The 12,498-nt window shown below is 46.7% G+C and overlaps 1 protein-coding gene across 2 annotated transcripts in view; it reads right to left on the reverse strand.

The window, feature by feature from the left end:
* SLC2A4RG (SLC2A4 regulator) overlaps positions 1-4,596 on the reverse strand; it is a 403,131-nt gene extending 398,535 nt beyond the window's left edge. Inside the window, exon 1 of one of the 2 annotated variants that reach the window (XM_069650877.1) lies at positions 4,127-4,596. In XM_069650877.1, coding sequence (XP_069506978.1) covers positions 4,127-4,219 — 93 coding nt within the window. In that variant the 5' untranslated portion in view covers positions 4,220-4,596. The remainder of the gene's footprint in view (positions 1-4,126) is intronic. The other variant, XM_069650878.1, reaches the window with a different exon arrangement.
* Between the last annotated feature and the right edge of the window lie 7,902 nt (positions 4,597-12,498).

Raw genomic sequence — 12,498 nt, forward strand, 5'->3', positions numbered from 1 at the left:
ATGGATTCTCTCCCTTTGTAGTTCTGGAGCATTCAAGAACTTCCCATGATTCCGAACTGGACCTCGAACGGCCCACTGTAATATCTTCAGCTGGACGGTTCCAACTCCAGTGGGTGTGCCATCTTAAGAAATTCAGAGATGCACATGATGTTTAGCGTGGCCCCCATATCAATGACAAACTTGGTGGGGTGCTGACCCACTTGGATGGATATCTCCATCTGGGGCAGTCACTACGTCACTCATCATGTATGCATATTCATGTGGGTCTCTCTCGCTCTGGTGGAGGTGATGGCTACCATACAGTAATTTGCCAAACGTGACCCACCAGGTCTCTTCTCACATTGGTGTCTGTTCTGGGGCACATAAATTGATACTCTTGTCTCGCCAGCTGAGACCACTTCCTTGCGCTCTGTTAGGCGGCACGTTGCAAACCCTTGCTGTGTGGTTTTCACGTCCACAATTGGTGCACCTCTGTCCAAACGCAGGGCACCACGTTCCTACTTCATGAAGAAAAGGCAGACCACACATGTAACACTTTCCAGTGGCGCCATACCTTCTTATCGGGGCATGACTGCTGGCGCCACCTCTCTCATGCTGCAGGCAGGCACTTCTCGGCTGCGCACTGTTGTTGAAGTGGGCGGGTGTTCCCCAGGATTTAGTCCTTCTTGTATCCTGACGCCTGATTTCTCTTTTTCCCCCCTTTCTCAAATGGGTGCAGGAATCCCACCTTTGTCGCCAGTTATCTTGTCCTGCTATGTAGTACCTCTCAGGATGGGCCTCCAGGCCACGGCGTGCTCCGCTGGAAATGAGGTATACGCTGCCTGTTATAACGGGTGCTCACTTATCTTTATTCTTCTACACACTGCCGCAAATGTAGAAAATCCCCTATGCGCGAGCATGCGCATGTCTCATTGGGTCCTCCCGATATGACGAGCCTCCTCGTCACACCAAGTTAACTGTCTGCATGCGCGACACGACACGTGTGACCACAGCAACTGTAAGTTCATGCTGGGTGACCCCAGCAACTATCGGGCCGGCCTGTGTGCCAGCCCGCAACAACAGCAATGGAAGATTATGCTGGTTGCCCCCAGGACTGATGTGGCTGGTCCATGTGCCTGCAGACCGCCCTATAGCAATGGCAATGATGGTACCCGATCCCGCAGTCTGCCACGTCTGCTGTTCAGAGGACGCTACTGCAGCCTGTGGAGCTGCTGCTCCCGCTTGGAGGGAGAAGCGCTTTCGGCACGGTCCAGTTTCACTGCGGTCAGCAATGGAATATGCTCTGGGGTCACAACGTGGAAAAAGAAAAGGAAAGAAAGTGTGGCCGCACCTGGGCCCCGCAGGCAGTGAGCTTCTCCAAGCTTGGAGCTTTAGAAAAATTAATAAATAAACGTGGCTGCTCACGTTTGTTTGAAATATTGGGTGGTAAGTCCTCCCTGAATTACCCGGGCCGAGAGAGGGGGGTGAAAAATAAAGTGGCCAATGGTCGGAGCCTGCAAAAAGAAAAATACCTTAAAACACACGATCTGTGTTTGAAGCAAGGGGGAAAGAGGAGTGCTTCCCGTGTGCTCCAGATGAGCACAACACTGCTTATCGCCATCTGTTTAAAAGCCTCAACCATTCACTTTGCCAGTTCTTGGTGTTATATAGTGTTGAAAACACCCATCCATATTGGAGCCTTACAATCATTTTGAAGGCCGCAGCTACGTGTATCCAATTTTAGAAATGTGTCACAAATGGTGGCATTAGCAGGCATTTGAAAAGCCGGAAGAAAACATTCTCAGAAGCGGAGGCTTGACACTTCATTCATCAACTGTCACTGAAATGCTGTACGTGCATTCACACGGCATGTAGAATCGGGGTCTTACCCGTTCCAATGTTTACTGTCCAGCAACATAAATATCAAGATTGCTGATTTTGGACCTGCTGCTAAATTGAAAATGCCCACTAAAAAACACAAGCAGTGCAAGGATCCATTTGCTCACAATTGCAATGTTCTCAGATTTTAGGTGACATTTATGGCCCAAAGAACCATGTGCATTAGAAAGGCACCTATTGTGATACATCATGGTTGCACATGTGTGACACCTCTGTACTCTACGGATTACATTTTGAAATTGGGTGAAGAGCGCATTGCAATGCTGGAACTTATCAGGTCCCTACAATGCAGAAGACATTTTGGGAAGGAGCTGCTGCATTAGGTAAACTACTCCTGCCTGAGATTGCGGAGCTGCCCCTGCAGCTGCTGCCCTGAGGTAACCTCCTGCAGGGGGGAGCCTGAGGGTGGCACAGCCAAGACACCCTGCCACCAGTCTCTTGCCGCTACCTGCCCCACCATCTGGACTGCAGCCAATGTGGCCTGGCTCCTGAACTGTACTTGAAACTATCCTGGAGTGATAGAAGTGTGAGGTCGACCTGGTTTCCGGCAGCCCTGCAAATGCTCAAAGAGTAAATATGATTTGTGATGCTGTGAGCCTGCATGTTATTGATGTTCTTAAAGTGGTCCCAGTAAGGATATCTATGTCAGGCTGTGATCCTGCAGGTTGTCGGCATGCTTAATATGGTTCCAGTAACTGACAATGGTGTCATCTGTTGGAGTTTCCCTTCCCCCGCTGAATAAAGTTTCCTTACAACGTGTTAGAACTGCCAACATACCACCAGCAGTCCACCAACTCTGACTGTCACCTGCACAATATGTAAAAAGTGGTTGGTGTAGGTTTTAATGTTTGTAACTGACTAGTTCCAATGTAAACACCCAATAAAAATAAATGTGGTTGTTTTACCGCACTGTTCCAAAGTGGACCAAGTATTGCCATTTCTGACTGTTGATTTATTCGATGTCCATTGCTGTTTTGATTTGTTTGTTATGAAAGGGAGGAGTGTGGTGTTGCCCCTTTAAAAATGTGTCATGACTGACTTGTCAACAAAAGGAGCCTCAGCCGGCACATGCACCGTAAGGGCAGCAGACTCCATAGCTCTCAACCTTTCATGGCCCTTGGGTGGGTGAAAACACCCGATTTTACATTTGGCGGGTGAGAGCCCATTGATTCCTATGGGCGTGTAGGGGAGCTTGGCGGTGTGAGAGAGCTGCCTAAGTGGCGTGTGACACCCGCCAAGGGCATGTGAGTTGAGATGTATGAGACTCCATCAATGGCACTTCTAGCTTATGTCTCACTTATTGGGCATGCAGACCGATAATGTGATCACAGTCCTGCTACCGTGGCCTGCAGGCTGACGCATGTGTAACCTGAGTGCTCCCAGGCAACTGTCAAGCTGTGTGACCACAGCCCAGTTGCCACCCGGGAGCCCCTGGCAACTGATGGCACCCGTGTGACCCACAACAAGTGTAACTGTATGCTGGGTTCCCCCAGCAACCACTGGTCTGGCCGGTGTTCCTGTGAGCCAGCCCCCCATCAACGGCAATGGAAGATTATGCTGGGTGCCCCCAGCACTGATGAACAAGGCCCGTGTGCCCACGAACTGCCACGCACAATACTCATATTGGTATCGGAGCATTGTCATTGAAATGAGCCATTTAAACTAAAAATGCAGTCATTATGGATTTCCTTCAAGAAAGCTGAGGGTCTGAAACCTGAAGTATACACCGCCTAGATTTCTTATTCCACTTTTAGAGCTACCTGGAACTGTGCTCCTTGCATCTGGGAGCTCAGTCTTACTCAAATTAAGCACATCTTAAATACATTGCGATACCTAGGGATGCTACGTTTTCTGTTAAAACAGTTTAATGGAAAGGCCCAAAAGCTGCAGGATTAGCAGGCAGTCAGGCACTACGAGAGGCAGGAAAAGGCGGGAACAGCTACACCAGTCGGTTGTCTGACATCTTGAGGGGGCGTGGTTCGATGACTCACGGAAAGAGGCGTGACGCAAAGGGGGCTCAAAGACTTGGGCGTACCTAAGGGGGGGGTTCGGAAAGAGGCGTGGCGTTGGTTTCAAGCCATGTAAACTTTGAGTAGGTTCCTAGGCGCCATCTTCTTTCAAATTGTTTCTGCCGGCTTGTGTGCCAGGTGCATGCTCTCACTGTGCGTTTAGCCACATGTCCTCACCAATCACCATGGCCCTACTGCATGAGGGGCAACTGCAGCAGAACCAAGCTCCTGAACCTTACCTGCAACCCCGCCGCCGCCTCCCCGCTCCTGACCTGTAGGGCCGGGCTGCACGTTCCTGGCCGGACAACTACACCGGGCCGCGGGGGCTCCATAGCCGGCTTGGCGGGGCTCCACCCTTCCTATAGCTGTAAGGCCCGGTACCGGTCACTGACGCTCTTCATGGCGGCTGCTGTCAGATGCAGGGACCACACCCCCCTTAGCGCTAGCCGGTGGCACACGCCCATCACACCAAAGGCCACGCCCTTAAGAAAGCCGACCACGCCCTGCGTAGAGTTGGCCGGTGAGACATTTCCAGGACAGGAGCGAGACAACTCAGCAAGCAACGCCGCTGTTGTCCCGTCCATTCCGTTTACATGCTATTCCCCCGAGCTACGTTTCCTTTACTCTGAGGGTTTAGACTAGGGACGCATGTATTTTGAGTAAACCACTCCTCTGCAAAGTGCACGCCTCGTCTATAAATCAAACACCTGTCTGCGCAGATAGCCCCGCCTCAGCTAACAGGACATTTCGCACCTGCCAATCATCCATATCCCACGCCCTCTACCCGTTCGCCCCCTTCTGAGGTACCGCTACTCTTGAGACTGATGTTCGGTTACAATGCAACGTAACAATCGCTTCCTAGACCTACCAAGCGAACGAACGAGCCATTATTGAATTCACGCCCACTGCAAAAACCTTTCACAAATCGTTAAAAAAAGGAAATGCGTATGTAAGAATGTTTGATATTGTATTTTTCAGTGTATTTTATTTTGTGTAATACGTCTCCCAATACGAAAGGGTAATCCTTTTATTATTTTGACTGGAGTGGCTTGGCATCGATACCATAGCTCGTGCGCCAACGGTAAGTGATCGCCATGTCAAAATCACACGTGACGGTAATTTGTGTCTAGTGCTGTGGCATCCCTGTAGGCTATGCCACCGCCCCTCAGCTGAAGAACTTTAGCGAAATAAAAGAAGGACGAACATCAACAAAAGCAGTATCTGGCACGTGGCCATTACCGGCTTCTTCTCTTATTGGTCTTCGACTCCTGATCTGTCAAAGGGAGGGGAGGGGAGACAGGATGGACCAGGCTAGAAAGGAGCTGATAGTTTGTGACGCTGTGGACTAGCATGTTACATTTTAACCAGCCAATCGGTGTAAAGTGTCAAAGAATCTCCGTTTTCTCAACTCCCCGTTGGCTTAGAATCCACCACAGTACCTAGCATGAAAAACACACTTGGGGAACTGAGACACAACAGGTGGGACAATCGTATCATGAATAACATCTCACAACATTACAAGCATAACTTGATATACAACATGTGTATAACATATATCAATAATCAGTACTATTGTAAGGGTGGGGTAATCCTTCGCTTCCATGTGTTTAGTAGAATTATGACTTTCTTGAACAAATGTGTTGCAAATTTGAATTCTATGTCAAGACCGAAGGCTCGGATTATGCTTGTTCAAAGTTTACCACTAACAATGCCATACTCTCCATTGGTTTAAAAAAAAAAAGAATCCTAAAAGTAGACTCATTTGACCAGTCTGCTGATCTCATGATATCTTCCCGTCTGGGTCCTACATTGAATGCCTTGGTGGCCATTGCTCCCCTCAGAGATTGTGTGCCGTAACAGAGCACATCAATGCCGGCCTGTATCAACATCCATCTTAACCATCTGGCCAACGTCGCCGGTGCCACTGCTTTATAAGTCTATGAGTAACTGATACCCCTGGTGGTCTCGCGTCTCTCGTAATGCTCTTGTATGCTGTCAAACATCTAACTGGACATAGTTTGGGTTGCAAAGGGAAATAATAATAAGATATAGACTTTAATCCTGTTTTAGCCCTTCTTGAGATGAAGAAGGTCACCCCATTCAATGATAGGCACTTCTTGTTAACCTCTAGTCCTCTAACATCTGACGTTCTAGGCACAACAGCATAGTCAGTTTACAATATAGGACTTACCTAGATAACTGCAAATTATCCGGCCATCATACCAGAAACAGTTTCAACACAGTATCTACCTCCCACATTTAAGAGTACACTGCATCGCTTCGTTCAGGCCTCGATTGCCTGTGTTCAGGCGGAAAATCCACTTCTGTTCTTGTGTGAAGAGCATGGCATGGTAATTCCCTCTTCGCTTGGGCCATTTGATCTGTTCAAGAATTGTCCATTTGAATACCTCAGCTGTATGGCCGTCTGCCAAAAAATGAGGTACCATAGGCACTGTTATTTTCTTTGTTCCAGTACATGATCGATGTTCAATCATTCGTTTTTTACTTCTCGGCCGTCATTCCAATGTATCGTAGATTGCATGGGCAAGTGGTACCCTACTCCTTTCGTGTTGCAATTTGTGAAAGATCTTTGGACCCATGGGGTTGTCCAGCTGATGTCAATAGTGGTGCTGCGGGCAGTCTGTGTGCACATGGAGCATTGTCCACACGAACTGTGGCCCATAGGATGGGCGTGATTCCATAAGGTATTCTGCGTGACTTGTGCTGAATTGGCTTCTGGGCGTAACGTATTGACAAGAGTATCTCTCAGATTGCGTCTCCTTTTGAGCGCAAAACGCGGTGGTGCTATATTAGATGTGCCTGTGTTCAGGATTGACCATATATATTTGATTCCTTTATTTTGTTGAGTGCGGGCGAGTAACTGAATACTGCTGTGATTATTTTGTCTTCTGTTGGCTTGTGGTGTTGCTCAAGTGTGCATGAGTGAGGTATATGTCTAGCCCTTGTGTAGTTGTTGTGTATGATCTTCTTTGGATACCCGCGTTGAGCTAGTTGATTTTTGAGGATTTTAGCCTGGTTGGTGTACTCATCAGTTCTGCTGCAGAGGTGTCCGTAGTGCAAAAATTGACCGAAGGGAAGATTATTCTTCAGGGATTGTGGAAGGTAGCTGGAATACGTCAATAATGCGTTTTTGTCACGATCTTTTCGGTAGACTTTGGAGATGAGTCCTCCTTCTGAAGCTGTAACTGCCAAATCTAAAAAATGAGTGTATTTTCTGTCCTTTTCCATGGTGAACTGGAAATCGATATTCTGTCTGTTAATCCAGTCGTGGAATGCCAAGGCGTCTTCTTCGTTGCCTCGGAAGATGACAAAAATGTCATTGATATAGCGACACCAAGTTAGCAGGTTTTCTTGGAATGGATTGGTTGCTGGATAGATGTGCGGGCTTCAAAGGTGTTGACATATAGATTAGCCAGGCTGGGTGCAAAAGTCACACCCTGGCGGTGTCAGAGTCTTGTTGGAAAAATGTATCATTGAACATGAAATAGTTCCTTGTTAATGCTGTCTCTGCCAAGGATAGGATAAAACTCAATGGTACCCCCTGGAGGTCAATGCCTGAGTCCAATAGATCTTTAAGCACTTCAAGGGTTTCTTGTTGTGGGATTCTGGTGTAGAGTGACTCTATATCAATAGTGACTAGCCAGTCTTGTTCGGGGTCAAATGGCAGAGAGTCGAGGAGAATAAGCATGGCTGTTGAATCTTTCACATATGATTTAATTTTGGGAATTTCGTCTTTAATGAAAAAGTCTACGTATTGGCTAAGAGGTTCTAGGATCGATTGTATTCCTGAAACAATTGGGCGGCCAGGTGTGGGAAGGATGCCTTTATGTATTTTAGCTAAGGCATATAAAGCATGAGTCCTTGGATGTTTTGGTATCAGGAAAGATGCTTCTCTCGAGCTCACGTACCCTTCTGCTTCTCCTTCTTCTATCAGAGGTGCTATTAAGGCCTGTAGGGCTGCTGTTGGATCGTTGCAGAGGAGAAGGTAACTGGTGTTGTCATTTACTAAGGCTTCAACCATCTTAGTGTAATCAGCGGTGTTTTGGATGACGATCGCACCTCCCTTGTCCGCCGGTTTTATGGTTATGTTTTCATTTTTTGCCAAGGCGGATAGTGCTTCCAGTTGGTTTTTAGTACAGTTGTTATGTACAAACGGGATATTCGCTTCTATGTCTGACAATTTTTTAATCAGGGCTTGTTCAAATGTGATAGATTCAGCCGTGTAGGCGTTCAAAGGTACACAGAATTGTGATGGCGGTCTCAGACCTGTGGTGTCCTGCTGTATATCCGGTTTATCTTCAAAAAATTGCAGCAGCCGTATCTTCCGGAGCACTTGAGTGCACTCGATTCAGGTTTGAAAAGGATCGTATCTGGCTGTTGGTATGAACAAGAGACCCTTTTGAAGAATCTCCTCTTCTGATTTTGTCAAATAGTGACTGGATTGATTCACAATCAAGGTAGTAAAGGCATCATTGCTTGCGTTGTCCTCTGCCGCGTTGGCCTAAAAAAGGAACCGCAGTATTGTTGTGTTGCGCAGGAGTATTGAATTGGACTCTTTGGCCTTGACGCCCATAGCTGCCTGAGCTCTTGCTGGAGTTTGTACTGGAGTTGGACCATGATCTATTCAGACTGCTCTCTGAGTTTTGGAAGCGCAGTTGTGCTGCGTCTCGTCTTGCTTGCCTTGCCTCGTCTGTAAAGTATTCTTTGGTGACGTATGGGTAAACTTTCACATTTGTGAAGTTCTGTAGGTCCTTCTTTAGTTTGAGAAATTTCCTGTTGTGGTTGATATCTTTAAATTCTTTTAGAGATGTTTCTAATACGGCCAATTTGGCTGTATATGTCTCTATTGCAATCTTCGTCTTGAGGATATCACCTTTTTTTGTGAGTTCAACAATCAGTTTGTCGATCACTGCCTTGGCTGTGTTGATGATTAGAATAAGCCAGTCCCGGCTTATTTGCAATAAAAGACCAATCTTTTCTGAATTGGATTTTGTCTAGGAAGATCTGTGGCTCGATGCGTATAATTAGCCCATTAGGGGCAGCATGCGCCCTTAGATATTCAGTCATTAGGGCCCCATGAAGCTCTGATCGGATGATCTTCTTTCTGAGGATTTCTATCTCATTCCACTCATCTGTATTTCCATTGGTATTCGAAGAATCGAAGAAGCCAGATGAACCACCATCTGGCAATTTCCCGTAACAACACCTCTTCCTTTGCCAGAGTGTTTCTGATCTGTTTCTTGATGTCGTTTACCTTGGCAATTGGTACGCTGAGAGACCCTGGGTTGTGTCTACTACAAAGCCCAAGAAATCCATGGCTTGCTCTGGCTGTACCCAGGATTTCTCCCAGTTTATCAGAAACCGTAGATCTTCGAGTAATTCTGTGGTGGTCCGTACCTGTACCTGGAGCCTCTCCATGTCCTGGCACATTATTCATATGTCGTCCAGGTATATAATGAGTCTGATGCCCTTTTTATTTCAGGTGGGTTACCACTGGTTTTTATTAATTTGGTAACACCAATGTGCCAATTCCAGGCCGAAGGGTAGGCAACAGAATTCCAATGTTGACTCCCCCCAGATAAATCGCAGGAATATCTGGGGTTCCCGCGCGATAGGCACCGTCGGGTATTCTGAGAAACCAAAGGGTGTCTCACCCGCTAGTCCTCAGGGACTTGTCATCCAGGTGGCCAGATCACTGCCTTCACTTTTGGATCCAGCTCCTGGGATGTACCAGTGTGGGAGGATCACCTGGGTGAGGGGACTTCAGGGAGTCGGGCTGAGACAGCTGATGGTGAGACACGGTATTCCCCCCCCCCTCTTTTGTTCATCTACCCCATCCTATTTTGTAGGATTTTCCAACGTCCCAACACCCGCCCCTCTTACACAAACACTGGGCCAAGGAAGAGGGCAGCTAAGAGTAACCAGACTAACTCTCACATCGTACTGGACATGTCCCGTTAATCAGGTCAGGCAAAGTCAGGCACTTTACACAAAGTGCATACACCTGATACCAGTTAACTCTCCTCACATGAATAAAAGGCAACACCTAAAGACACACTCTGAGCAAGGCGGAACACGAGTACAAGCAGAACTTCTGGGACAATGGCACACCTACTAGAGCAGAGCAACAGACCAAGGGACGAGACTAGTGGATCAAAAACCCCAAGGATTCCCTACTGGAGGTCGTTGCCTCCGACACACCGTGAAAGACGCGTGGAGATTGCCAGATCCCACAAGTGAAGATTGCATTGTGTGTCACGGATGCCAGCAGCCCTCCCGGGTGATCTGCAGAGTTGGGGAGGCGAGGCCAAGCCTGTGGTACTAACGTTGGCTTGTGAATTGAAAATAGCATAACAAGAAAGGAGCGCACACAGCTGGTGAGTTGGCAAGCAACCTGAGAGACCGGTTTGTGTTAAAGCGAATGAAGTAGCAACATTATATCACAAGTGAAGGCTGCACGCTTGTGGATGAGACACGAACAAAGGCAGACTTGTGAATGAACTTTGAAGTAAAAGGCATCTGTGAGATCTGTGATGCTAGGTAACAGCGTGGTACAGCGAAAGGAAGAACTTTTGTGAACTTTATGTTGGAATACAATTTTGAAAGTTAAGAAAGAGTCTTGTGGAAAGCCAGTCGGTCCTCAATCCACGGTGTGCAACTGCTTAGAGTGTTAGAAACCGAGCCAAAGAGTGTCATCCTGCCTACAAGGACAGCCATACTCCATGAGTGTTAATGTGAGGAGGACAGCTGGTTCAACTACCTTTTATTCTTTTCAACACTGATTTTTCCTTTGCATACATTTCTCCTTTTTACACTTTTTGTATAATAGGGCAGACATTAGGTTTTGTTAGCATAGGCCATTTTGATTTGACAGACTTCACTAGAACTGTTTTGGTTACCGTTTGATGGTCAAGACTACTCACATCTCAGTTATAGGGCAAAATAGGAGTTTTTCCAACCCCAACATTTTCAATAAAGGTTTTGTTGGGCACACATTCAAGATATGCTCGGAAGTGCTGCTTGGCTGCCCTTGCTGCCCGGAATCTAACCAGGAAATCAACTTGACACTATCCTGATTATAATTAGGAATCTGTCATTGAAGAGCATCTAAGCTCCTCCTACTTACCCAGAAGTCCCATTTAGCTGCCACAGCGTGCGAGCATTCAAGAAGTGCTTGGAAGTGCTGCTTGGCTGCCCTTACTGTCCGGAATCTAACCAGGAAATCAACTTGGTACGCCTGGGAGACTCTTTTCTCCTACATATGAACTCTCTAAACTGCTGCTATTAGAATTCTTTCTTGACTATTAATTGCATATTGTTTTCTTTCTCTGATTTAGTCACCTCTCTTATTATAATTGGGAATCTGTCTTGAAGAGCATCTAAGCTCCTCCTACTTACTCTGAAGTCACATTTAAACACGCTCGTGCATTAGAGAAGTGCTTGGAAGTGCTGCTTAGCTGCGCAGCGACCAGCGACTTGTGTGTCCTACTATACCAGTGGCATCAGGCAAGTTTATGACCTCTTTCTCTGTCTAAATACGCCTCACAGAGTTAACTCAATTAGTCTACATTTGGTCCTTAGTCGAAGTAGCAATCCCAAGACATGTCAACAGGCATATATATTTTGAAATCAGCCATGCCCACTCAAAAAGAGATCAACAAACTGGTGCAGCACCATAATCTTCGTCTTGAGGATATCACCTTTTTTTGTGAGTTCAACAATCAGTTTGTCGGTCACTGCCTTGGCTGTGTTGATGATTAGAATAAGCCAGTCCCGGGTGCACTTATTTGCAATAAAAGACCAATCTTTTCTGAATTGGATTTTGTCTAGGAAGATCTGTGGCTTGATGCGTATAATTAGCCCATTAGGGGCAGCATGCGCCCTTAGATATTCAGTCATTAGGGCCCCATGAAGCTCTGATCGGATGATCTTCTTTCTGAGGATTTCTATCTCATTCCACTCATCTGTATTTCCATTGGTATTCGAAGAAATACACACGCCAAGTGCAATTAAGAAGAATTGTGTTTCAACTCGAACACAAGCGAAATCATTCACTTCTGGCATCTGAGATTTTTATGAGCCGCATCAAGCATTTAATGCAGTACTGGCTTCGCCTGAGGGCTGTCAGACTCCAATTCTTACAGTTCCTCTACCGATCAAAATGCACTATACAAACTCATGCATAATCAATCCTGCCTCCCCGCCTGACTCTTTAATGGCAGCAAGTTTTTCAACAACGCCAGTAGAGCCGTTAACCCTTTGTCTTGTAGCGACGACACAGTCAGTTGAAAATGCTCAGGAACCGGGTGTCATAATCAAGCAAGTGGCTGCAACCACCACAGTGTTAATACATAATGCACTTCAGGCATCTAACTCCATTGAAAGATCTTTTACTCCCACTGCACAGGATTATAATGAATCTGTTCAGGTCAATTCAGAAAACTATCAGGACATGAGGAGTGCTCAGAGTGCATCGTTTGAAATCTGCGAAACTCGCATGAATCCTTCATCTATAGTTGCTCTGGTTGAGCCACACAGACACTTCGCCACCTTCCCCATGTGCAGCTAATCTCTCACAGTCTCCAATCAT

This window comes from Ambystoma mexicanum, chromosome 3p, assembly GCF_040938575.1.
Source record: "Ambystoma mexicanum isolate Mex_15411 chromosome 3p, UKY_AmexF1_1, whole genome shotgun sequence".
Taxonomy (NCBI): Eukaryota; Metazoa; Chordata; class Amphibia; order Caudata; family Ambystomatidae; genus Ambystoma; species Ambystoma mexicanum.